Here is a 27,042-nt window from a genome sequence, read left to right on the forward strand (position 1 = left end):
GTTGCCAAAAAGCTCCATTCTCCCAGCAGCATGAGAAGCTTGCGATGCCTCTAGCCCAAGTGAAATAAGCATAAAATATGCACAAATAGCAATGCATTTTAACAAAATGTTCTTTGTTTTACTTTTGACCACGATTTGGGTGAAGACCAGAGGATGATTTTATTTCTGATAAATTTAGATACCAAGGCAATGGGTTTGTTGTCATTTTTTCCTCCTTCAGGTAATGCATGAACTACTTAAAGAGTATAATCATTTTTAACATGCTTAACATGCTTTTGAAAAAAACTCTTTTTGGTGCCTTGTGTCCTACATCAGAATTAGACTGTATACCATACACACACATTGTGTTGTGGATAATTCAGCAAATTAATTCTGTTTGCTTAGCACATTTACCCTCAGTTTTACAGACGAGGCTTAAACCTAGTCCCAGACTTAAATGTAAGTCTGAGCTGTTTCAACTAAAAGAAACATGCACTGACTGATCTTAAAATATATCAGTGTCTTTGTTTTGTCACGTTTATAAAAATGACTTAAATGTCCTAATTGAACTATGGCCTAATCCTGGCTTAGTCTAAGCCCTGTCTGTGAAACCAGGCCTTATTTTAACAGCAGTAAATAGGGGAAATGAACTGTGTATGTGTCTCCTCTACTGACTTAGATTTAAACACAACAGAGCGCCCCCTGGTGAGAAAGATCTGCCCTGTCATAATTTTTTGTGGTCATTTTTCTATCAAAGTGGTAAAAAAATAAAAAAATAAAATAATAATAATAATTTAAATCAGTGCACAATACTTAAAAAAAAAAAAAGAAGAGGAAGAAGAAGGTTTTGGTTAGATTTTGGGATTACTATTGTCCTCCTGCACACTATTGCCCTCCTGCAGACTTTTTTCCTGTTTAACACTGTAAAGCTGCTTTAACAGAATCTATACTGTAAAAAGCTCTATAAAAATCATTATGTCTATCTTTATTTGTGTTCAGTTTGTCTTAAGCCGTTAATCTCCTGGAAAGTTTTCAGTCGAAGAGCCATTAAGTGAATGCTTCAAAAAATATATTTTTTAAATGTCATAGACTAGGCTAAACTGCATCTAATCAAAAATATAAATCATGTGAAACAATAGTTATTATTATTATTACTATTATTATTATTATTATTTATTTATTTACAATTTTAATCATTTACTGTGCATCCCTAAAGTCACCTTCCAACCTGTCAGTATGTGTTTTTTCATTTTTCGCCGTTAAACTCCTGGAAATTTTTCAGTCGAAGGATCATTAAGTGAATGCATGAGTGCTAATTCAGAGAAAATTATTATTTTATATCAATAAACTATTAATTTCAGAGTGTATTTGCCACCAAAGCACACACTCTCTTGCATTCTGTGATGGTTTCGAAACAGCCCAAGCCATCTCTTATCGCACACTGGACGAGACAAACGTGGCTTGAAACAATTCTACTATCTTTAAATGCCTTATCAATGCATCATATATTCTATTATGATTTCCTCCATTATTTAGCAGAGTTTTAAGTGAAAAATGACCAATATCCATTTCTCTTAATTCTTTCATCAGGCATGTCCTTTCATTGTCATTCACAGCACAATACAGTACATGCTTTATAGTTTCAGCTGCCCCACACTTACTGCAAATCCCGGACTCATGTTTATTCATTCTATATAAAGAGTGATTTAGAGCTGTGTGCCCCAATCTGAGTCTAGTTTTTACTTTATCCTCTATCCTGTTTCCAAAATTCCCTCTTTCAGTTCCAACTTGATTTTAAATATAGAAAAAAAGTCTTCCTCTTTTCTCCTTATTCCAAAAATCTTGCCATTTCCTTTTAATAATTGTTTTAATTTTGGCCTTAAACTCTTTTATGCTTAGTGCTATATTCATCTCTATATTTGGTAGTTTCAGGGCACTGCTTTGTCAACTGATTAGCTTTTTCTTTTCCGTCCACTCCCACATGTGCTGAAACCCAAATAAAAGACAAATATATTTCTAATTTATCAACCCTATAGATGCTTCAAAGAGTTTGTCTCGTAGTGGAAGCGTTTTGTGCAGTCGCATTTCAATCTCTGTGCGGACGTTGCTATTTGTATATTTACCAAAAAATGAAATAAATAAATGCTGTATGTAACCCCTTGATTTTTTTATTTATTTTTTATTTATTTATTTTTTATTTTTTCAAAGATAGTGAGAGCTGATGCTGGGGAATATAACCAAATTTGTGCTAGATTATAAACAGCTTTAACTAAAGTAGTTTTGGCTACTTGAAACTAAAGAAAGGACTAGATATTTTGATCATTCCTGTTATACAGTGACTTTTCTGTCACATATATTTATAAGAAATGGCTTAAATTATATATTTAGATCTTATTTTTATTTTTTATTCACGTAAGCATTCAATTTGATCATGTCCTCAGTGGAAAGTAATCCACTAAGTAATTAATGTTATACACTAGGCTAAACTGCATCTAATCATAAATATAAATCATGTGAAAATATAGCTATTTATTATTATTATTACACCTTCCACCCTGTTAGTATGTGCTTTCTCGCCTTCCAAAATAGCCTGCAATTCCATTGAGACCATTTTCAGGAAGTGATATTGCTCATTTTGAGTTCATGAATAATTCAACCACAAACTGAAGTAAGCGTCAACTCTCACGCCTTTTTTTTTTTTTTTGTCACACTCTTAAAGCTCCACCCTGTTAGTCTGTTACATAGAATGTTTGTCTGGTCAAAAAAATGTAAAACATATCTGACATAGTTACTTCCATTTGTAGAAGATTAGAAAGCTAAATGTTGGCCACTCAAAGAGCTACGGCTAACCTAACTCAAAATGTTCCATGTGAAAATAATTTAATTTTAATTTCAAAAAAGAAGTAAAGCACATTAACATATAGTTTGTGCTAAAATGTCACATGAATACTTAACGTTGGTCGCTATCTGCGTTTTGTTCATCACAAAAGCTGCTTCAGGTACATTTTTTAACGTTTTATCAAAGAGTGTGGATTGGTTTTGTTGACTTTAAAGTAGTTTTTTTTTATTATTTTATAGTTTAACCTAATTACATACAACTTATAAATAACTAATAAAGGAAAGATACTTGCTTGTTGAACATTAAAGTTCTCTCTCATATTTTATACATTAGGTGAAGATGTGAATAAAGCAGTGGGTGAGACAGTGTCTTTTGGTCCAACCAACATAAATCCTCCTGTCACCAGCATTATATGGAAACACAAACGCAGCAGTAGAATTGTTGTCAAGGCGATTGAATGGGATGATGATGGTATTAACATCCCGAATAAGAGATTCAAAGGCATCACAACTCTTGATCGGAAAACTGGACAAATCACAATTACTAATTTAACTTTTAAACATATTGGAGTTTATACCATTGACATCAACAGTAAAGAGCAGGAACAAAGATTCAACTTGGAAGTTATGGGTAAGTGGATACTGATTATGATTTTTATTCATATTAATACGGTAAAAGCATTATATTTTATTATGATCTTTTAATACTTCTAGCAATTCTGTCAACATTTTTTTTTTCTTTTACCAATATTGATTTGTGGGGCATACTGTGGAGCACCATGTAAATACCACTATAATGGTATCAGATTGTGATATTTTTGGTATATATTTTTATACTTCGATAATTACCATAAATACCAAGTGAGTACTTCCAAAAATATGTTTTCCGTGTTCATTTTGATAAGTTTTTTTTTTTTTTTTTTTTTTTTTTGGTTCATGGCTAAACAACTTCAAAATTAATTTTCCACATGTGGGTGGTCATTAGACACCCTTTCTGCCAGTTAATCACCTGGAACCTGTGACGTCATTTTGTTTTTTCTCAGTTCTGTTTAACAAAATAACAGTCGTCCTCTGCTGCTATATCAGTACAGATTCTTAAACTGTACAGAGCAAGTCCTAGATTGGGCTTTCCTCTATGCAAAGTTGCAAACTAATGCGTTTCACAGAAATATTTGTTTTCAGAATTATTAACCTGTTTTATTTAGCTGTGCGGACTTAAATCTTTTTTATTTTAATTTATTTAGCAGATGTTAGAACACAGATCATTCAGTCAAGTGTAATTTTTCTTTTAGACACTAACAATAGATTTTTTTAAATGGGTCATAAGATGTTGCTAAAAAGAGCATTATTTTGTGTATTTGGTGAAATGCAACGTGTTTATGTGGTTTGAGGTTCAAAACATTATTTTCCACATACATTGTTGTTCCTCTCTGCCCCGCCTTTCTGAAACACCTGGATTGATGAAAAGCGAGGTGTTCTCTGATTGGCCAGCTATCCGGTGCGTTGTGATTGGCCGGATACCTCAAGCGCGTGAAGGAAATGTTACGCCCCTTTTATTGTGATGCCATTTCTCGCCGCAATGAGACAGAAACAATTATAAACGAGGCATTTGTTGCATCCAGTGGGGACATAACTACTGATTATAATGACTCTGATTATGAAAAAAATTTAAATTTAAAAACAATTAAAAAATGTTAATAAATAAAACATGATATTACAACAGTGCTTTTTATGTATGTTATGATTTGCATTAAAATACTATGATATTACAGGCGGAGAGCATCCTTTACGTTTTTCTTTGTTTGTTTCACAGCGCCGGTCTTTTAACCTATGATACAAATAGATAGGGTTGGTAAAAACCCTGATGTTGAGTGATAGTTTGTATTAAAATTAAAACAACATTAATATGTGGTACAAACATTGTACCATGGCATGGTCACAACATTTTTCCAAAACTATAGTTTTCGTTTTGTTTTTTCTCTCTATGTGATCTTGATTTCCATACTTGTTTCATTGTATCTTTCACAGAGCGAGTCCCTAAACCTGTGATAAAAACAAAGACGAGCAGTAACCCTGATGTTTTGTATTTAATGTGCGAATACAATGAAACCATCATCTGGAGGAATTCTACTGGAGAAATACTGAAGGGCTCGCTGCGCAATTTGACAGGAGAGTTCATCGTAGTCGAAAACAAAAGAAATCCAGATAACTACTACACCTGCACACTTAAGAACGCAGTGAGTGAGAAGACCAGTGATCCGGTCTATGAGAGAGATCTGTTTAAAGGTATTTTCTCTAAAATGAGTCACATATAATTATAAGAAATGGCTTAAATTATATATTTAGGTCTTATTTATCACTTAAACAGAGATACTAGACATTACAAATACTATTTTGTATTTTACACACCTTTCCATTTAGGCTTAGACACCTGTATCACTCCTAAAAATGTCTGAATGTCATTACATTAAATAAAATGTCAAAGCAAATATCACTAATTTGAAAGAATGACAGACAGCACCAGACTTATTTTCATGTTCACTATTGTTCATTTTGTTTTTTCTCAGTTCTGTTTAACAAAATAAAAGTCGTCCCCTGCTGCTGTATCTGTACAGATTCTTAAACTGTACAGAGCAAGTCCTAGATTGGGCTTTCCTCTGTGAAAACTAATGCGTTTCTCAGAAATATTTGTTTTCAGAATTATTAACATGTTTTATTTAGCTGTGCGGACTTAAATCTTTTTTATTTTAATTTATTTAGCAGATGTTAGAACACAGATCATTCAGTCAAGTGTTATTTTTCTTTTAGACACTAACAATAGATTTTTTAAATGGGTCATAAGATGTTGCTGAAAAGAGCATTATTTTGTGTATTTGGTGAAATGCAACGTGTTTATGTGGTTTGAGGTTCAAAACATTATTTTCCACATACATTGTTGTTCCTCTCTGCCCCGCCTTTCTGAAACACCTGGATTGATGAAAAGCGAGGTGTTCTCTGATTGGCCAGCTATGCGGTGCGTTGTGATTGGCCGGATACCTCAAGCGCGTGAAGGAAATGTTACGCCCCTTTTGTTGTGATGCCATTTCTGGCCGCAATGAGACAGAAACAATTATAAACGAGGCATTTGTTGCATCCAGTGGGGACATAACTACTGATTATAATGACTTTGATTATGAATGATTTTTTATGCGTTGTGTTGCGCCCCGCTCACACTCCAAAGACAAAGGAAAACAAGAAACCGCATCGTAAGACCCCTTTAATATACTGTAATCAGCTGCAGGAACGTTGCATTTTGTCAGGATTTAAGTTAAGAAGTGTCTATTTACACTCACTCCACCCACCAATGTGTTATTGTCATAGTCATCACTACAAAAGATGGCTATTAACTGTCAGCTCTAGTGATGCAGAGGATAAACTGCATTTAATAGTAGGCATTATTAATTAATTCAATTAATAAACTGAATTAAAATGATAATTTACACTCAGTATGTAATTACTGCATACTGTACTACAAGCTTGAGGTGCAGATAATTGTGTCTATTTGCAATAAGTATTATAAATATCAGGAAGTCCTTCTGTTTCAACATAGTGTAAATAGTATCTATAGCTATTTGCACTTAGTGTAAATAGAACTCACTGTTATTTGCACTTAGTGTAAATAGCATCTCTCACCAAGAAAATATGCTATTTTCACTTTGTGCAAATAGCTGCTGCTTTTAAGTTATGAGTGTGCACAATTTAAAGTAAAAAAAAATTAAATTTAAAAACAATTTAAAAATGTTGATAAATAAAACATGATATTACAACAGTGCTTTTTATGTATGTTATGATTTGCATTAAAATACTATGATATTACAGGCGGAGAGCATCCTTTACGTTTTTCTTTGTTTGTTTCACAGCGCCGGTCTTTAAACCTGTGATACAAATAGATAGGGTTGGTAAAAACCCTGATGTTGAGTGATAGTTTGTATTTAAATTAAAACAACATTAATATGTGATACAAACATTGTACCATGGTCACAACATTTTTGCAAGACTATAGTTTTTGTTTTGTTTTTTCTCTCTGTGTGATCTTGATTTTCATACTTGTTTCATTGTATCTTTCACAGAGCCGGTCCCTAAACCCGTGATAAAAACAGAGACGAGCAGTAACCCTGATGTTGTGTATTTAATATGCGAATACAGTGAAACCATCACCTGGAGGAATTCTACTGGAGAAATACTGAAGGGCTCGCTGCGCAATTTGACAGGAGAGTTCATCGTAGTCGAAAACAAAAGAAATCCAGATAACTACTACACCTGCACACTTAAGAACGCAGTGAGTGAGAAGACCAGTGATCCGGTCTATGAGAGAGATCTGTTTAAAGGTATTTTCTCTAAAATGAGTCACATATATTTATAAGAAATGGCTTAAATTATATATTTAGGTCTTATTTATCTCTTAAACAGAGATAATAGACATTACAAATACTATGTTGTATTTTACACACCTTTCCATTTAGGCTTAGACACCTGTGTCACTCCTAAAAAATGTCTGAAAGTCATGACATTAAATAAAATGTCAAAGCAAATATCACTAATTTGAAAGAATGACAGACAACACCAGACTTCTTTTCATGTTCACTATTGTTCTTTGCTTTAGTGATCAACTAGAAACTAAGAAGGTGGTACTAACAGATACTTCATTGTTTGAAGGTTTATTAACATAATCTCTCATGTTTCATTCATTAGGTGAAGATGTGAAGAATGCAGCTTCATTTCATCCAGGCACAGCACATTCTGCCCAAGTGTTCATTTTGTCACAGATTTTTCTTTTAGTCATAGTTTGTGTCTTTTAGTCAAACAGTTATGTCACAACATGACTTAAGTACTTGTTCAGTAAAGTGGTGTTTTTTTATCTTGCATTTGTTTTTGGTTGTGTTTTTTGGTGTATGGATCAACTTTTGATCAATATGTCTGTTCAGTTTACTAAGTATTTTGTCATGTCATTCAATTATTTTAGTTTTACTATGATAATAAGTCCACAGTTTTAGTCAATTAAAAGAACATAATTTATCCAACAAGAATGTGTCAAACTGTAAACCTTTAACAAAACATTTTCAAAAACCTATAAACATTAATCATACATCTATAAAACAACATGAAAAGTCGCAATACGCTTTGCCATAAAGCCTGTATGTGGCAGCCTTGAGCAGTTTGTAATAATGAGATAAAATAGCATTTATCTGGTAATAATTCTTAAGAATGCTTAATTATCTACCCTAGTGGAAAATAAATATATTAAAATGTATTTAAAATAAGTATATCACATGCTAAGTATACTACAAATACATTTACATATAATGCACTTAATAAAAATACCCTATTGTACTTTTAGTACTAAACGGGTATGCTTACAGTCTGTTAAATTAAAACAGCTAATTTTGTACTTAAAGCACTTTAATTGTGTAAAAGTTGTGCTGAAATCCAACTAAAGATATACTGAAATATATTTGATGAAAGTGGAACAATTGCAATTATACTTAAGGTACACTTGTAAGTATTTTGCATTTAAAGACCATCCTCATCAATAGTGATCATATAATAGGCTCGATATTAAGAAATGTGCATTGTGCACAAGTAGAACCCCAAATGAAGTTTATTTACAATTTTTATAATAATTAAGTCTTGAGCGAAATGTCAGTGAATATGTTAATAGACTTAAAACATACTTAATAAAAAAAAAATGCAATCTGAATCTACTTTTTTATAGGGTTCTTCTTGGAGATTACAGAGAAATTCCATCTACATTTTATTTGTACTTTTATTTGCTGCATTTAGCCCTATATATTTGGAAAAGCACTCTGTTTTGGTCACTGCATATTTTGATTTATTTTATGATGTTATTATACAGTTAAAAAGGTTAAGCATACAAAGACACAAAAAGCATTCATTTTTTATGCCATAATGAATGTAACATAAAATAGGCACACATCTTCATTTTCTTTGAAAAAAAGGTGATTTTAGTACAGTAACACTGATTGTATTTTCTATTAATCAAAACTAATTTAAGTAGATATTTATCATTTCTGACTTCAAAGGGAATGAACCAAAAGAGTCCACATAAATGCAATGTAGCCGCTTTGCATAAAATATCCAGATACATGTCTGTCAAATGTAACTTTCTAAAGTTGATTCGTGTGTCTTTATTGACATTTGAATAAAAAAAAACTTCACAGCAGAAAAAAAAAGGCATAGGAAATAAAAAATCTAAGGTGTGGTACCACAGCAAACACAGAATGTCCCCCTAACGTTCCCATATGTGTCACAGTTCTGTCTGTTTGTGTCTTTGGTTTCGCCCGTTGTCTCCCCCTGTTGATTCTGTGTGATTTGGTTTTGCCCTCGTTTGCCCTGATCCCCGTCACCTGTGTCTAATGATTAGGTTGTTTTTAAAAGTCTGTCTGTTTCTTGAGTTCACTGTCGGTCTTTGTTAATGTTAAATGTATATCGTGTGAGGACTATCATCTGTGTTCCTGCCTGCTCCTGCCTTGTTCATCTTTGAGAATTATATTAAATAGTGTTTATTGAGTATGTCGTCTCGTCTCATCCTACACATCAACATATAACAATATGTTTCCCATTTGGTTATTTTTTTCGGGAACCAAATGAGAACGTTCCCTGTAGGTTCTCTTTTTAATAACCTATAAAGAACGTTCTCAGAACGTTCCCTGCAGGTTATTTTTAGGTTTTAATTTTATCACCAACAGAGAATGTTCCCAGAACGTTCCCTGCAGGTTATTTTTTGTTTTTATTTTATAACCTAAAAAGAACCTTCCAGGAACGTTCCCAGAACATTCTCCTAACCTAAAGGGAACGTTCTAGTTATGTAAAGAAAACCTTCCTGGCTAACACGGAACGTTCTGGGAACCAAAAATTGTTAGCTGGGGTACATTTTAAAATCACATCCTACAGCAGATGTCAGATTAATTATTCATGTACACATATGCATTTATTAGGCCTAATACATAGATTTAGGCAATGCTGGTTGTTTTGATATAATCATATCCTACCACTTTTGTGAGTAAAATCACTCAAAATGGCATTATTTGTTTGGCATTTAACAACAAACATTGGACTCTAGACCCTCATGAACGCGCATTTGGTTCAGTTTCGTGTTTGGGCTTCTCTTTTAAGGCTTGTCCTTTAGTGGCTGGTCGGCAGTGATTGTGAAACGCATTCCGAGTGAAAATACTGAAGAAAGGTGCACAAGCTGTGCTTTGTCTTAAAATGTTACCTCTAAGATACTGGATGGTTGTCATCTGTGCCGTGTTCATCACCACAGGAGTTGTTTCAGGTAATTTATGAGTTCGTTATATTCTCTAAAAAGTCAACAAAACTCGTTTTGTTTTAAAAAAGATAAAAAAAAAATTAATGCTATCCACTTTTTATTTCATCTGCAGCAAAATTGTGGACTTTTACAATGATACGTTTGGTCATTAACTTTTAAATGCATCATTATACAAAGTATTATGCAACACATAATCATTAATTATTAATAGTGTTCATCGTCTGTTTGATTACACCATTACTGATTTTAACAAACATCTATACCATATGTACATCAACTTAACACACAGTAGTCACCACTAGTAAGCTACTAAATATTTTGTAGTAACCTACATTTTCTGTACAGCTGCTTTGCAACGATTTGTATCGTGATTCGTGAAAAGCGTTTTACAAAAAAATTGAAAACTTGAATTGAATTATGCAAAGGCATGAGGATTCTAGGCATGAAAGACTCTCAAATGGCAGACCAACGCGCCTCTTTATTTCTCTCGAATAAGTTAGTAAATTAAATTAAACGAAATGTGGGTGAAAGGGTTATTTGTGCCCCTGATCCGAGTCATTGACCTCACTGGCTCTTGCACGACAAACACACACACACACACACACACACACATGTTGGGTTTACATGTTTTATGGGGACATTCCATAGGCCTAATGGTTTTTTATACTGCACAAACCGTACTTTCTATCGCCCTATACCTACCCTACACCTAAACCTAGCCCTCACAAGAGATTGTGCACACTTTTACTTCCTCAAAAAACTCATTGTGCATGATTTATAAGCCTGTTTCCTCATGGGGACCTGAGAAATGTCTCCACAAGGTCAAAATCTACTGGTATTCCTATCCTTGTGGGTCCCCACAACGTGATGAATACCAGGTACACACACACACACACACACACACACACGCACGCACGCACGCACGCACGCACGCACGCACACACACACACACACACACACACACACACACACACACACACACACACACACAAACATTTCTTCTTTTTTTTTGCACATTTGTCACATATTAGCTTTTAGATATTCAGTGTTTTTTTTTTTTTGTTTTTGTTTTTTTTGTCAGTCAGAAATGACAAGGGAGGCAGCTTCCAGCAATACAAAGCAGTATGGGTGTGACACAGAAGAGATCAGATGTGCTAATACTTTAGCCACATTTAAATGCAGACTCAAAACTCATCTGTTCAGTTGTGCATTTGTTGAATGAGCACTGTGCTACGTCCGAACTGATTGCATTGTATTTTATGTATAATTATTTTTATTCTTAACTGTTCTCATTAATTTGAAATCAATTTTAACATCTTTTTAAATGTTCTTAAATTCATTGTTGTGATTATTATTATTATTATTACTACTACTACTTTTATTTATTTAGTTTTTTATGATTATTTGGTAACACTTTACAATAAGGTTCATTAGTTAACATTAGTTTACCACATTAGTTAACATGAACTAATAATGAACTGCACTTATACAGCATTTATTAATCTTTGTTAATGTTAATTTCAACATTTACTAATACATTATAAAAATTTTGTTAACATTAGTTAATGCACTGTGAACTAACATGAACAAACAATGAACAACTGTATTTCTGTTAACTAATGTTAATAAAGATTAGTAAATACAGTAACAAATGTATTGCTCATGGTTAGTTCATGTTAGTTAATACATTAACTAATGTTTAACTAATGAACCTTATTGTAAAGTGTTACCGATTATTTTAACTCATCTTATGTACAGCACTTTGAATTACCATTGTGTGTGAAATGTGCTATATAAATAAACTTGCCAATGTTCACTAACATATTCTTTCATATTTTATTATGTGAAGATGAGATGAAAGCAGTGGGTGATAGAGTGTCTTTTGCTCCAACCAACATAAATCCTCCTGTCACCACCATTATATGGAAACACAGAAGCAGCAGTGGAATTGTTATCAAGGCGATTGAATGGGATGATGATGGTTTTGCCATCCCGAGTCAGAGATTCAAAGGCATCACAACTCTTGATGAGAAAACTGGACAAATCACTATAACTAATTTAACTGTTGAACATAGTGGACTTTATACCATTGACATCAACAGTAAAGAGCAGGAACAAAGATTCAAAGTGACTGTTATGGGTGAGTGGATATTTAAATACTTTAAAAGCCATTTTTAACATGATTTTGCTGTAGTCTTTTTTTTACATTTAAGATACTATTGATCTTCTATTGGTCACAATGTTTCACGTGATACAAATTCATAGGTCCACAGTCTAACCGCCCTTGTCTTCATTTTGTTTTGTGTGTGGAGTTTGTCTGTGGTCTGTTACACATTCTTCATTGTTTCTTTCACAGAGCGGGTCCCCAGACCTGTGATAGAAACAGAGAAGATCGAAGGTAACCATGATGTGTATTTAAGATCCAAGTACAATGGAATGATCATCTGGAAAAATAACAAAAATAACATTTTAAGTGGATGCAACTACCAGCAAAACCAAAAAGTATTGGTAATCAATAGGGATGTCCCAATCAGGTTTTATTTTTGTGCCCCTGATCCGAGTCATTGAATATTGACCTCACTGGTTCTTTAGATTGCCCTGGTGTTGACGTAAGATTTGCTTGTTCAATATTCACTAACATATTCTTTCATATTTCATAAGGTGAAGATGAGATGAAAGCAGTAGGTGAGACAGTGTCTTTTGGTCCAACCAACATAAATCATCCCATCACCAGCATTATATGGAAACACAGAAGCACCAGTGGAATTGTTATCAAGGCGATTGAATGGGATGATGATGGTTTTGCCATCCCGAGTCAGAGATTCAAAGGCATCACAACTCTTGATGAGAAAACTGGACAAATCACTATAACTAATTTAACTGTCGAACATAGTGGAGTTTACACCATTGACATCAACAGTAAAGAGCAGGAACAAAGATTCAAAGTGACTGTTATGGGTGAGTGGATATTTAAATACTTTAAAAGTCATTTTTAACATGATTTTGCTGTAGTCTTTTTTTTACATTTAAGATACTATTGATCTTCTATTGGTCACAATGTTCCACATGATACAAATTCATAGGTCCACAGTCTAACCGCCCTTGTCTTCATTTTGTTTTGTGTGTGGAGTTTGTCTGTGGTCTGTTACACATTCTTCATTGTTTCTTTCACAGAGCGGGTCCCCAGACCTGTGACAGAAACAGAGAAGATCGAAGGTAACCATGATGTTGTGTATTTAAGATCCAAGTACAATGGAATGATCATATGGAAAAATAACAAAAATAACATTTTAAGTGGATGCAACTACCAGCAAAACCAAAAAGTATTGGTAATCAATAGGGATGTCCCAATCAGGTTTTCTTTTTGTGCCCCTGATCCGAGTCATTGAATATTGACCTCACTGGTTCTTTATATTGCCCTGGTGTTGACGTAAGATTTGCTTGTTCAATATTCACTAACATATTCTTTCATATTTCATAAGGTGAAGATGAGATGAAAGCAGTAGGTGATACAGTGTCTTTTGGTCCAACCAACATAAATCGTCCCATCACCAGCATTATATGGAAACACAGAAGCACCAGTGGAATTGTTATCAAGGCGATTGAATGGGATGATGATGGTTTTGCCATCCCGAGTCGGAGATTCAAAGGCATCACAACTCTTGATGAGAAAACTGGACAAATCACTATAACTAATTTAACTGTTGAACATAGTGGAGTTTATACCATTGACATCAACAGTAAAGAACAGGAACAAAGATTTAAAGTTACTGTTATGGGTGAGTGGATATTGATTATTTAAATTCTTTAAAAGTCATTTTTTTAAACATGATATTGCTGTAATTTTTACATTTAAGATGTGTGGAGTTTGTCTGTGGTCTGTTACACTTTTTCATTGTTTCTTTCACAGAGCGGGTCCCAAACCTGTGATCAAAAAGGAGATGATTATTGGTCAAAGACAGCACATCATGACCATCAGGATAAAGACCAGACCAAAATTACCAGTGTTAATTTAACTCTGTGAGAGTTCATTTCAGCACTCTCCTGGTGTTTATATAATTCTCACTGCCCAGTGTTAAATCAACCTTTTTTTTAAATAGTGGTTACAAATTATCACTGCCTCAGAGTTCAACATTTAACCCTCATGGAGTTTATCCAACATCTTTGGTCAGTGTTAATCTAACTCTAAATGAACACTACCTTAAAAAAAAAAAAAAAAAGCAATATTCATTTGAGAACTTCTAAAAAGATTAATATAATTCTGAAATAAGCAGGAAAATGAATTAAGGTTACTTTTAGAAAAACAATTTGTAATAGTAAACCCACAAAACAAGATATGTTTTTCAGCATGGCAATGTGTTTAGTTGAAAGAACACATCCATATGTCAAAACTATTAACAGGTGAAAGGTCAGAGTCAAAAATTGCTTGACCAGAACATAAAATAAGACTGCAATTAAAACATGATCAATTCTAGTAAAGGTGAACTATTGTACTTTTCTGTAGAGATCATCTAGAAAGAGAGACTTGCTTGTTTAAAGGTTCATTAAAATGATCTTTCATATTTCATTCAATAAGTGAATATGTGAGGAATGCAGCTTCATTTAATCCAGCCACAATTACACCCCAGTGTTAATTTTTTTTTTCACAAATTTTTCTTTTAGTCATTGTTCATGTCTTTTAGTCAAATATTTCAATTGTTAGCCATTTCTCAATAAAGTTGTGGTTTTTATCTCGCATTTGCTCTTTTGATGTTTTTTCACCCTCATGGTTACAAACCTTTTCTTGCAACTTTTGCAAAATGTCTTTTAAATTTAGTATTTTGTCATGTCATGCATTCATTTTGGTCAGTTTTACTCAGATGACAATTCCACAGTTTTAGTTTGTAAAATAATATCATTTTTAATCTAATGAAAATGTGTCAACTGTAACTGAACTTTAATCAGTATATTAACTCTATTAACTATTAATCAGTATATGGATAGCCTGTAAAGTCCTTGTAGTAGACAGTACTGGTACTGGTATACAGTTTACTATAAGGCCTTTATGTGGCAGCCTTGAGCAGATTAAAAGATCATTTTAGCTAAAGGGCCTGAGCTCATGACTGAGCTGGCAATATTTCAAAATGCCATTAGATGGTATTTTATCTGAACTACTGTACCTCTTAAATGTGATCTAGACTTTACCAATGTTCTTCAATGCAACTTTTTATCCAAAGAACAAAATATATTTAGGCTAAAGGTAAACCCCTAAAATGATTATTATTATTATTATTATTATTATTTTTATTTTTTATTTTTTTTTACATTTTTATAAATATCTACACATAATGAAATGTAGCTTAGCAAAGTGTAGCTGAGGAAATCCGAGGAATAAAAAAACAAGACTCTATTGGCAGATCATTGCTCTTCTGAAAACAACAAATGTTCCAGAACCTTCTCACAATTAGTGCGAAGAGACAAAAAAGAATTTCCGTTCACAGAATAACAGAAAAGAGAAAAGAGAAGAGAAAGTCTGTGGTTTTGCAAGGAGTTGGCACTTATGCCGAACCGTCAACTAAAGATGTTAGTTATGCAGACCAAACAATTCAAGTCTGCAAACTCTCACTAGTTTGTCAACCTTTCCCATTGGGCAATGTAGCAAGTCACAGACACATTTGTCGATTTCTGGAACACCTCTGATTCGCCACTGCAATCCTTTAGCTAAAGCAAAGAAAGTGTATACACAATATAAATTGAACTTTGTGAGTTTTGTACTTTTATTGATTTGTGTTGAGAAGTTCTTTGTTTTGCAACATTGAAACTGTTATTTTTTTTACATAATTTTATGATAAAAGCACAGTACCAGTCATCATGACATTAACTACTATGCATTTCCAGATTTTTTTTTTCAGCACACACATAGACCAGACAACTAGTATGTATTGACAACATTTTTTGTTTGGGTGTTGATTTCAATTTTCAACAGTCTTATATTTATATAAATGGATTCATGAACTCTAGATGAGACTTTAATGTTGAAAAGTTGCACTCTTTGTGCAGCAGAATCAAATTACGACCAGAGTTATGAAATAAGTTACTACATTGAGAACCTTCATATGTAAGAATATTCATAAAGAATCTGTGATGTTGACTAGATATTTTTTTTTTATCGTAATCCGTCATGTTTATAAACTCCACAGTACATTTTGGTGCAAAATCTTCTCTCAGTTTGCAAAATGGCAAATTAAATAGGCCATTGAAGCCAGGGTGTTTTTATGCACTGTAAAAATACTTTTTCAAGTTGTAAATAAGTTGTAAACAGCGATTGTAACTTGAAAAAGAAAATATTTTAAATTGTAAATGTTATGAGGGATTAATAATAGAATTTATTTAACACAAATATCCCCAATTTAATTTTATCATTATAAATCTATGAAACTTATTGTCTTCTCATTACATCAAAAACAGGGTTCACAGAGAAATGTTCAATAAAATTTATAAAAATTATTTTTTTTAATGATGAAAAAAGCTTGTTTAATCAAAAGCAATACATCTGGTATTAAAGCAAGATTGCTTTTCAATGACCCCACTTTTTGTCAAAACTGCCAGACATTCATTAAAATGCAATAAAATCAAGGGCAGATGTCGCTCTATACTCTAATTCTTGTGCCACAGTCCATCTCTGCAGAGTGCTTCAGTGTCAGACAGGCTCTGGTAAGCTGTATAGTTGAATTTAAAAAAAGGCACAAAATATATATAAATAACATACATTCTGCTTCATTTTACTTTTAAATAAGATTTGAATGAAGAGTAAAAATTCCTTTTTTTGGTTAAAATTTATTTATGCTAACAATGTACTAGGTTGTTATTTATGTATTTATTTATTTATTTATTTTGCAGGAAATGCATGGACTACTAAAACAGTATACACTGAATGTAATGTCAATCATTTTGAATGCAACTGACAAAATTGTATGTTTTAAGCAAACATTCAAATTCAGAAGGAGATTTCAAGAGTCGTCAGGGAAGTATAAACATTTTGTTTAATATATTCAGTTTAACAACAGAGTGCCCTTGGCAAGTGAGATCTGCCCTGCCATCATTAATAGCACATGTAGGTCGTGGTTGTAAGTCTTCCTGAACACAGACGCACACTTACGTATTTGCCATGTGTACACAAGACAGCAGTAGCAACCAATTGCATCCAGTGTGGTTTGAGTTTTGAACTTCCTCTACATTTATTTTACACCCAGTCTGTGTAGTGTAACACTAAGTGTCTAAAAGACATTCATAGCAAAACAGAAGTGCATTAACGTGTCCTTTGCCTGACAAAAATGTCTCTACAATGTTTGACGTTGGTCACAATCTACATTGTGTTCATCACCACAGAAGCGTTTTCAGGTAGGCTACGTGATGTGTTTATTTTTTGTCAAATGTTGTGCAATATCTGATTTTGTTAACTCTAAAAAGTTTGATTTGAAATAAAGAATTACCTAATTATATACAAAGTATAAATGACTGTACAGAATAACAGATACTTGCTTGTTGGATGTTAAACATTTGTCTTATATTTTATACATTAGGTGAACATGAGACGAAAGCAGTGGGTGAAACAGTGTCTTTTGGTCCAACCAACATGTATCCTTTAGTCACCAGCATTATATGGAAACAAAGAAGCAGCACTGGAATTGTTGTCAAGGCGATTGAATGGGATGATAATGGTTTTAACATCCTGAATCAGAGATTCAAAGGCATCACAACTCTTGATCAGAAAACTGGACAAATCACTATAACTGATTTAACTGTCGAACATACTGGAGTGTATACCATTGACATCAACAGTAGAGAGCAGGAACAAAGATTCTACTTGGAAGTGCTGGGTAAGAGGATATTGATTATTATATTGATTAATATTAATTGTTAATGCATTAAAAGTAAGGTGTTTTTTTAAGTCTAAGTTATGATTTGTATTAAAATACTATTATATTACAGTCTGATGCCATCATTGAAGTTTTTCATTATTTCTTTCACAGCACTGGTCCCCAAACCTGTGATACAAATAGATAGGAGTGCTGAAACTTTTTGCATGGCTATTGTAGTTTTTTTTTTTTTTTTTTTTTTTTAGTGTTTGATTTCATTTTGCTTTCTCAGTTAACTGGAAGTTCATAAGTTTTTTCATTGTTTCTTTCACAGAGTGAGTCCCCGAACCTGTGATAAATATAGAGAAGAGCAGTAATCCTGATGTTGTGTATTTAAGATGTGGCTACAGTGAAACGATCATCTGGAGGAATTCTGCTGGAGTAAAACTGGAGGGCAAGATGAACCATCAGCCAGGAGAATGTATCGTAGTTGAAAACACAAGAAATCCCAAAAACTTCTACACATGTACACTCAAGAATGCCGTGAGTGAGAAGACCAGTTATCCGGTCTATGAGAAAGATCTGTTTGAAGGTAAGACAGCGATTTACTTCAACATCACTTGCTACAGAGGCGATTATTTTCTCTTTTCTCTTCAGAAGTTGTTACATTCAACAAGTATTCATATTTACACTTAAAAATACAGTGAAGTGAATGAGTCTGTTACATCGCTGTGCGGGAAAAAAGTCTTCATTTAGTTTTACTTCATCCATTCAGAGGTGGATTTGCTGGTGTGTTTTGGACCATTGTCCTGCTGCTTTTCACAACGGGCCACGTGGGTTTGGATTTTGTTTTCCCTTCATAAAAAAACAAAAAACCTTCATTTAAAAACTGCATGTTGTGTTTACTTGTGTTATCTTTGCACAAAAACCATTTAACAGTCACAAAAGGAAGTTTTCATGTTATCTTGCAATTCATTTTGAAATCGGAAATCTTAACTGGCTCTTTTCCACACAAAGATCAGATGAAAAAGAGTCATTTTGGAAGCAGATAAATACATTTTGAGCAAAGATGAAGACAAACATTTTTTGCATTTATCTTTGGTAAATAATTGTACATTCAGTTGGTACATTGGTCAACTCTTACTAATGTCTCAAAATATCAATATTTTTTAACAAACATTTCAGAATGTTTTTGTGTTGTGCTAATTAGCTCTAAACACCAAATCACAAAGTAACGCACACAATCACTAATAAGTGTTTATGTACTGTATCTATACCTAACCTAACAATTAAAAAAAAATTCATAACATTACGGACATTGATTATATATGTGTAGATTTAGAAATCATTGAGTAATTGGTTCATAAATCCACTTGGGAGAAATGATGTGTCATGGCTTGTCATTAGCAAACAATGATCATCATTATCTATCTATCTATCTATCTATCTATCTATCTATCTATCGCAGTGTTTTTCAATGCATATTGTATGCAGTATTTTTTGTTAAATAAACAAAATCACTGGTAAATAAAACACACCTTAGTATCAATATTTTTTATTTGAGTATCAATACTTTTGATACTCGCATCAGTATTGATATATCACAATTCTGATCATTTAAATGTGAATTAGCTTTGTTTTATAAATGTAACATTTTCTTTTCAGCTGATTTATTTGTCATCTGGGTTGCCATTGTTTCAATCAGCATGGTTTTTACAATCATTTTCCTGGTTAAACCGCCTTGTTATGGTAAGACTACTATGTGTTTTGTCTTTTAAAACATTTTTTAAAAAAAAATCATCTGTGCTTATCATTTGCTTAAAACTCAACAAATATTTTCCAAATGGTCACATATTTCTGAATACCACAATGGAACCAGACCTAAATGGGATTTTGCTGAATAGTGTAAAATGCCTAAATTAAGCTATTGGTTGATGTTATCCAGTAGCCTGAGTGAAGTCAGCAGAAAAGCCCACCTTCTTGGCAGAGGCTATTACACCACAAACTCCATTTTTGGATTGCGGTAGTCAGCACTACAAAAGACGATTACCTAAATGCTACATATGTTTATTAAATTGTAGTAAACATATTTTAACCATGTGTAAAAAATATGTAATAAGTTGCAATTAAGGCATATTAAATGTTAAAGTGCATTTCAAATATACAGTTAAGGTGGTATCATTACATATTTTACTCTGTAAGTTTAATAAATGTAGTCATTCAAAAATAAACTTTAGAAGTATCGGATTGGTATCGATATCAATGATACTGGCATTAAAAGTAAACTCGCCCATTCCTACTCGTTTATAATAGGTTTTATTGTTTGTCTCGTCGCGCCGAGAAACAGCATGGTAACGTTTTCATCACACGCTTGAGGTATTTGGCCAAACACAACAGAGGTTTCCATTAACAATGTGTTTTGTAAAAATCAAAGCGTTTCAGAAAGGCGGGGCAGAGAAGAGCAACAATAATGTACAGTATGTGGAAAATAATATCGTTTTTGAACCTCAAACTGCATAATGTCACAAGGAGGGTCAGACTGAGACGTGCGGATCCATTTGCAGCATTTATTGAGATGTGTCAACAGGCAAGATTAAACACCAGAAAACAGGAACAACGTAGGTAATCCGGGAAACAGTTCAATACTCAAGCAATGGTCGCAATGGCAGGCAGCAGGAATCAATAACGGGGTACACAGTCCAGAGTCATACACGGGAAATCCAACACAGAAAGAAACACTTAGAATTACGACCATAGGAACAATAAGACCTCGCCAGGAAGTGTGTGTGTCTGTGGCTTAAATGCATGTGGGTAAATGTGAAACAGGTGTGTGCAGCAATCAGTTCAGTGGGAAACAAGGAGCAGCTGTGTGCAGTGATTGGTGCAGTGGCTTATGGGGCAGTCCAGAATGTGTGTGCAAGAGTTCATGATGAGAAGACAGACCAGATACATGACAGAGCCCCTCCCCAAGGAGCGGCTTCCAGACGCTCTAACCACATAATACAACCTGGAGGGTGGTGGAGCGGAGGCGGAACAGGGGGAGGGATGGAGGGCCAGGTCCATGTAGGGGTACTGGAACCACGAACTGAGGCGGAGCCGACGGAGGGAGAAGCCATGGTGGGGGAAGGGTTGGCTCCTGCATGGGGCCGACCGACGGAGGTGGAGCCGGTGGAGCCCGAGGCGGAACCGGAGAGTCGATGGTCCTAGGTGACACCGAGGATCCGGGGGGGCAAAGGCGGAGCCCAAGGCTCTGGCGACCCCGGCGGAGATGGAGGTCTGGAGGTACGCAGCGGAGCCGGAGTGACAGAGGATCGAGGCTGTGCCCACGGGAGGGAGGAGGTCCACAGAGCCGGCAGGACGGAGTGACGAGGCGCAGCCGGAGGAGTAGAGTCCAGAGGCGAAGGTGGGGCGACGACTGACCGGGGCGGAGCCGGAGAGACGATGGAGCCCGGAGGGGCTGGTGGGCCGACGGCCGACAACGGAGACGAGGGAGCACAGAGCCGGGGTGGAGCCGCAGGGTCGGAGGGCCGAGGTGGAGTCCAGGACTCTGAGACTGTAGGTGATGGTGAGGGATCCTTCAGTCTGGACACCGATGGAGACTGGCAGTCCCACGGCAAGTCCTCTGCACCGAAGGTGGGATGTGGGTGAGCAGAGGGACTGTCAGGAGACAGAGGTGGCGGGACTGGAGCAGCAGGGAGGGTGGGTGGGAACAGTCCATGCATGAGCTCCGTGACCAGAACCGGGCAGACAGGAATCTCAGGACGACTGGATGGAACCAGCGGAGTCTCTGGAAGGCTGGGCGGAACCAGCGGAGGCTCTGGAAGGCTGGGCGGAACCAGCGGAGTCTCTGGAAGGCAGGGCTGAACCAGCGGAGTCTCTGGAAGACTGGGCGGAACCAGCGGAGTCTCTGGAAGGCTGGGCGGAACCAGCGGAGTCTCTGGAAGACTGGGCGGAACCAGCGGAGTCTCTGGAAGGCTGGATGGAACCAGCGGAGTCTCTGGAAGGCTGGGCAGAACCAGCGGAGTCTCTGGAAGGCTGGGCGGAACCAGCGGAGTCTCTGGAAGGCTGGGCGGAACCAGCGGAGTCTCTGGAAGGCTGGGCGGAACCAGCGGAGTCTCTGGAAGGCTGGGCTGAACCAGCTGAGTCTCTGGAAGGCTGGGCTGAACCAGCGGAGTCTCTGGAAGGCTGGGCTGAACCAGCGGAGGCTCTGGAAGGCTGGGCTGAACCAGCGGAGTCTCTGGAAGGCTGGGCTGAACCAGCGGAGTCTCTGGAAGGCTGGGCGGAACCAGCGGAGGCTCTGGAAGGCTGGGCTGAACCAGCGGAGTCTCTGGAAGGCTGGGCTGAACCAGCGGAGTCTCTGGAAGGCTGTCTTGAGGAGCGGGCTCTGGACGACGCTCTTGTGAAGCGGGCTCTGGACGACGCTCTTGTGAAGCGGGCTCTGGACGACGCTCTTGTGAAGCGGGCTCTGGACGACGCTCTTGTGAAGCGGGCTCTGGAGAACTGGACGACCCCAGCGGAGATTCAGGAGGGCTGGGCGTCTCCAGCGGAGACTCTGGAAGAGCAGGCTCTGAGCGAGCGGTCACTGGAGGGCGCTCTGGCAGCGCAGTCACTGGAGGGCGCTCTGGCGGTGGAGACTCTGATTTGACGGTAGCCATCTTGTGCCATGGCTGTGGAAGGGGGCCCATCTTGAGAGCAGACTCTGGAAGGGCAGCCATTTTGCGAACAGAGTCTAGAAGGGAGGTCATCTTGTCAAGAGACTCTAGAAGGGAGGCCATCTTGCTTACAGACTCATGCGGGTCCATATTGTGATGCTGGAGAATAAAGCTGCTGGATCCTTGTAGTGGCGAAGTCTTCTGTCACAAGGAGGGTCAGACTGAGACGTGCGGATCCATTTGCAGCATTTATTGAGATGTGTCAACAGGCAAGATTAAACACCAGAAAACAGGAACAACGTAGGTAATCCGGGAAACAGTTCAATACTCAAGCAATGGTCGCAATGGCAGGCAGCAGGAATCAATAACGGGGTACACAGTCCAGAGTCATACACGGGAAATCCAACACAGAAAGAAACACTTAGAATTACGACCATAGGAACAATAAGACCTCGCCAGGAAGTGTGTGTGTCTGTGGCTTAAATGCATGTGGGTAAATGTGAAACAGGTGTGTGCAGCAATCAGTTCAGTGGGAAACAAGGAGCAGCTGTGTGCAGTGATTGGTGCAGTGGCTTATGGGGCAGTCCAGAATGTGTGTGCAAGAGTTCATGATGAGAAGACAGACCAGATACATGACACATAAACACATTGCATTACAACAAATACACAAAATAATGCTCTTTTTAGCATATCATATGACCTCTTTAATATGCAAGTACAGTTAACTGATCATCTGGAAGAATTCTGCTGGAGAAATACTGAAGGGCCTGAAGAACCATCTGAAAGGAGAGTTCATCACAGTTGAAAAAACAGAAAATCCAGAAAACTTCTACACATGTACACTCAAGAACACAGTGATTGAGCAGACCAGCGATCTAGTCTATGAGAAAGATGAAGGTAAGACAGCGATTTACTTCAACATCATTTGCTAACGAGGAAAAGCACTGAGTCAGATTATTTTCTCTTTTATCTTCAGAAGTTGTAGTTAAATTGATCAAGTATTCATATTCACACTTAAAAATATCTGAATACCATTGCATTGGAATGAAGTATTAAAATATCAATGCAAGTGTCATTTATTAGAAGACAGAAGGATAGCACAAACACCATTTAACAGTCACAAATGGAAGTTTTCAGATTGTTTTGCAATTATTTTGAAACTTAAAATCTTAACTGGCTCTTTTCCACATAAAGATGTATTTTTTTCTAGTATATTTGTGCCGGACCTTGACACTGAACATTTGCCATTAACACAAGACAGCTGAAATAAATGCTGGTCAACCACATATTTATGGTTTCTATTTTTGAGCTTCCTCTGTATCTAAGGTGTTTGTAAGACATTAACAAGTTTAATTTTAAATCTATCTATCTATCTATCTATCTATCTATCTATCTATCTATCTATCTATCTATCTATCTATCTATCTATCTATCTATCTATCTATCTATCTATCTATCTATCTATCTATCTATCTATCTATCTATCTATCTTTAAATGTGTGTGGGTATTGTTTTACAAACGTAACATTTCTTTTCAGATGATTTATGAGGATTTGTCATCTGGATTGCCATTGCTTTCATCAGCATGGTTTTTATCATTCTTTTCCTAGTTATACCGCATTATACCATAAGACTGCTGTTGTGTTTAGTCTTTTAAAACATTTAAAACATTTTTTTTAACTTGTGCTTATCATTTGCTTAACTAAAAAAAAAAAAAAAAAAAAACATTTAAAAAACTTAAGGTAAGTTGCCATTTGCAAACCATTTTACTTTTTATATTGTCACATAATTTGAATTATGATTGGTTTGTTAAACAAAAAAATACCACAATAAAGCCAGACCTAAATGTGATTTTGCTAAAATAATAAATTAAATTAAAATGCCTTAATTATGCTATTGGTCAACATTATCCAGTATGCAGACATCATCAGAAAAGGAAAGAGCATTTTGATTATGAAGATAAACATTTTTTAGAATAACACACTTTCTGTCTGTTACATGACATAACATAGCCTATAACTTGAACCAGAGAGGGACAATTGCATAAGGTTAAACACTGAAAGCAATTTTTGAATGATATTTTGTTTTTTATGCCCATCAAAGACAGCGTAAGAATTGTAATTGACCAGAAAAATTAGTAGTGTAAAGAGCCATTATGTCTGTTGTAATTCTGTTTGTGGCTACAGGGTGGAGTGTGGGCCTTGATGGGTATATAGTTAGGCAAAGAGTAAGAGAAGTCAGATAATTAGAGGAAAGCACAACATTTTTTGACTGTGTCCGGAGGTGAATATGTTGGAGGCATTTGATGAAATTTTATGTGCATTTGTGCAGCAGAACTGTGGGTTAAAATAGACATGAACTGTGTGATAAATAAAACCTGATAAGCCGTATTTGGAGGACGACTTTATTTTGGGGATCTCACGTGTCAGAAACTACCCTAAAACACCTCAAATGACAAAATGGTCATTTGTGTCACTAAGTTGTGGGTTCTTATTCAAAAATATTTGTGAATTTAAAACCCTTATGCGGTCTTCGTTTTGGAATCACACTCATGGTCTTATAGGCAACAAAACTTAAATTTTGTAACAAATTAATAGTTAAAAAAAAAAAAACGAAAAAATGTTTTCCCTGTTTATTAATGTTTTTACTCCACATTTGTGTAGTTTTCGCTGTTTATATGCTATTTTTGAAATATATATAAATTATTAAATAAATATATATTTTTAATAGGTTTATATGCAAAAACAGCTTTTTATGTAAAATTCACTTTATAAAATACCCATATTTTAAACTTTCATTCATGGGGATAACATGGATAATTTGATATGGTTTAGTGTAAGATTTTTGCTCATTTTTTTGGAAAATGTAGTTTTAAAAGTAAAAAAATATATAATTTTTACCACTAGATGGCTGCATAGCACTACTATGAACTAATTGCTATTTGACCAACAATAAAATATCTTTTCACAAGTTTTTTTTCAGTTGAGTTCATATCTACATATTATGAAATCACAATTATTACAATAAAAAATACTTTTTTGACAAAGTTAAGCATTTTTGTACTGAAACAAAACCAGTTCTATTACATATTGAGTAGCAGTACACAACATGAACATAAGACATCAACATCTTTTTTTTTTTTTTGACAAATTATAAGAGTGCAGTTTTTATGGTCTCCAAATGTAGTCCTGTGTGTTTCATGATATGTAGATATGAACTCAACTGAAAAAATCTTTCAGGTGGTCAAATAGCAAAAAGCATATTGTGGAGCTCTGCAGCCACCTACTGGTAAAAGTATTTTTTTTTTACATTTAAAACTGGATTTTCCAAAAGATGGGCACAAATCTTACACTAAATCATGTGAAATTATCCATGTTATCCCCATGAATGAAAGTTAGACATGTGGGTTTTTTATGAAAGGGAATTTTACAAAAAAAGCTGTTTTTTTGTAAAAACCTATAAAAAATATTTATTTATTAATTTATATATATTTAAAAAAATATCCTAAATCCTCCAAATACTGCACACATGAGGAGTAAAAACATTAATAAACAGGAAAATAACATTTTTTTTTTTTTTTACTATTATTTTATAACAAAAATTTCATTTTGTTGCCTGGGGTCTCCAGAGACCCCAAAGACCACAAACGTGAGTATTTTTTTTCACACTAACATAAAATCAAGCTATCATTCCAATTTAATTTTTTATTTGTAGATCAAGATAGTGTTGTTGACTGATGTACAAAGTCTCATACCATTTGGACAAAGGGAACATTTTTTATTTTATTTTATTGAATGCCATTCGGGGTCCAGAAATCCCCCGAAGACTGCATAAGGATTAACAATAGGCCTATACCAAACGCGGGAGTTAGAGAGAAAACAAATGTTAATAGATATTAGGTACATAACTCATTCAAAAAAATAAGTACAATTGTCTACACTATTACAAGGGTAGGATTTAAATGTGACTTATTTTATTTAGTTTGTTAAAAAATATTTGTGTGGAAGAGACCAAACGAGATTCCAATTAACATTGTACAAAGACATCCATTTAAAAGAAGAAGCTGGAATAGATTTTCTGTTGATATGATTTTGGACAAAGCTTATTTAAATTGACCTCAACGATCAAAATCCCTTCAGGTAGAATTGTTATATATAGAAATAAGATTTAGGTTTGCTCTCCTTTCAAAATGACCACTAGGAATGACATTTAATGCAGTGTTATATTCTTTTAACAAATATCCAAAACCAGGGCCTGTATTCACAAAATATCTTAAGGCTAAAAGTAGCTCATAACTTGCCAATTTAGGAGAAAAACGTAAAAATAGTGGGCGTGTCAGTCCTAAATTTTTTGTTCTAAGTATTCCACAAAGCATTTTATCACTAAAACTATCTCCTAAACCTGTGAA

At 35.2% G+C, this 27,042-nt stretch overlaps 1 protein-coding gene across 1 annotated transcript; it reads left to right on the forward strand.

Annotated features, from left to right (window-relative positions):
- Window positions 1-9,971: 9,971 nt before the first annotated feature.
- On the forward strand, window positions 9,972-14,881 carry LOC141337344 (uncharacterized). Its single transcript, XM_073843139.1, has 7 exons — window positions 9,972-10,150; window positions 11,994-12,284; window positions 12,501-12,542; window positions 12,806-13,102; window positions 13,319-13,360; window positions 13,627-13,923; window positions 14,055-14,881. The coding sequence occupies exons 1-7, from the start codon at window positions 10,084-10,086 to the stop codon at window positions 14,072-14,074; spliced, it is 1,056 nt and encodes a 351-aa protein (XP_073699240.1). The 5' UTR covers window positions 9,972-10,083; the 3' UTR covers window positions 14,075-14,881.
- Window positions 14,882-27,042: the final 12,161 nt, after the last annotated feature.

This window comes from Garra rufa, chromosome 6 (genome assembly GCF_049309525.1).
Source record: "Garra rufa chromosome 6, GarRuf1.0, whole genome shotgun sequence".
Classification (NCBI taxonomy): Eukaryota; Metazoa; Chordata; class Actinopteri; order Cypriniformes; family Cyprinidae; genus Garra; species Garra rufa.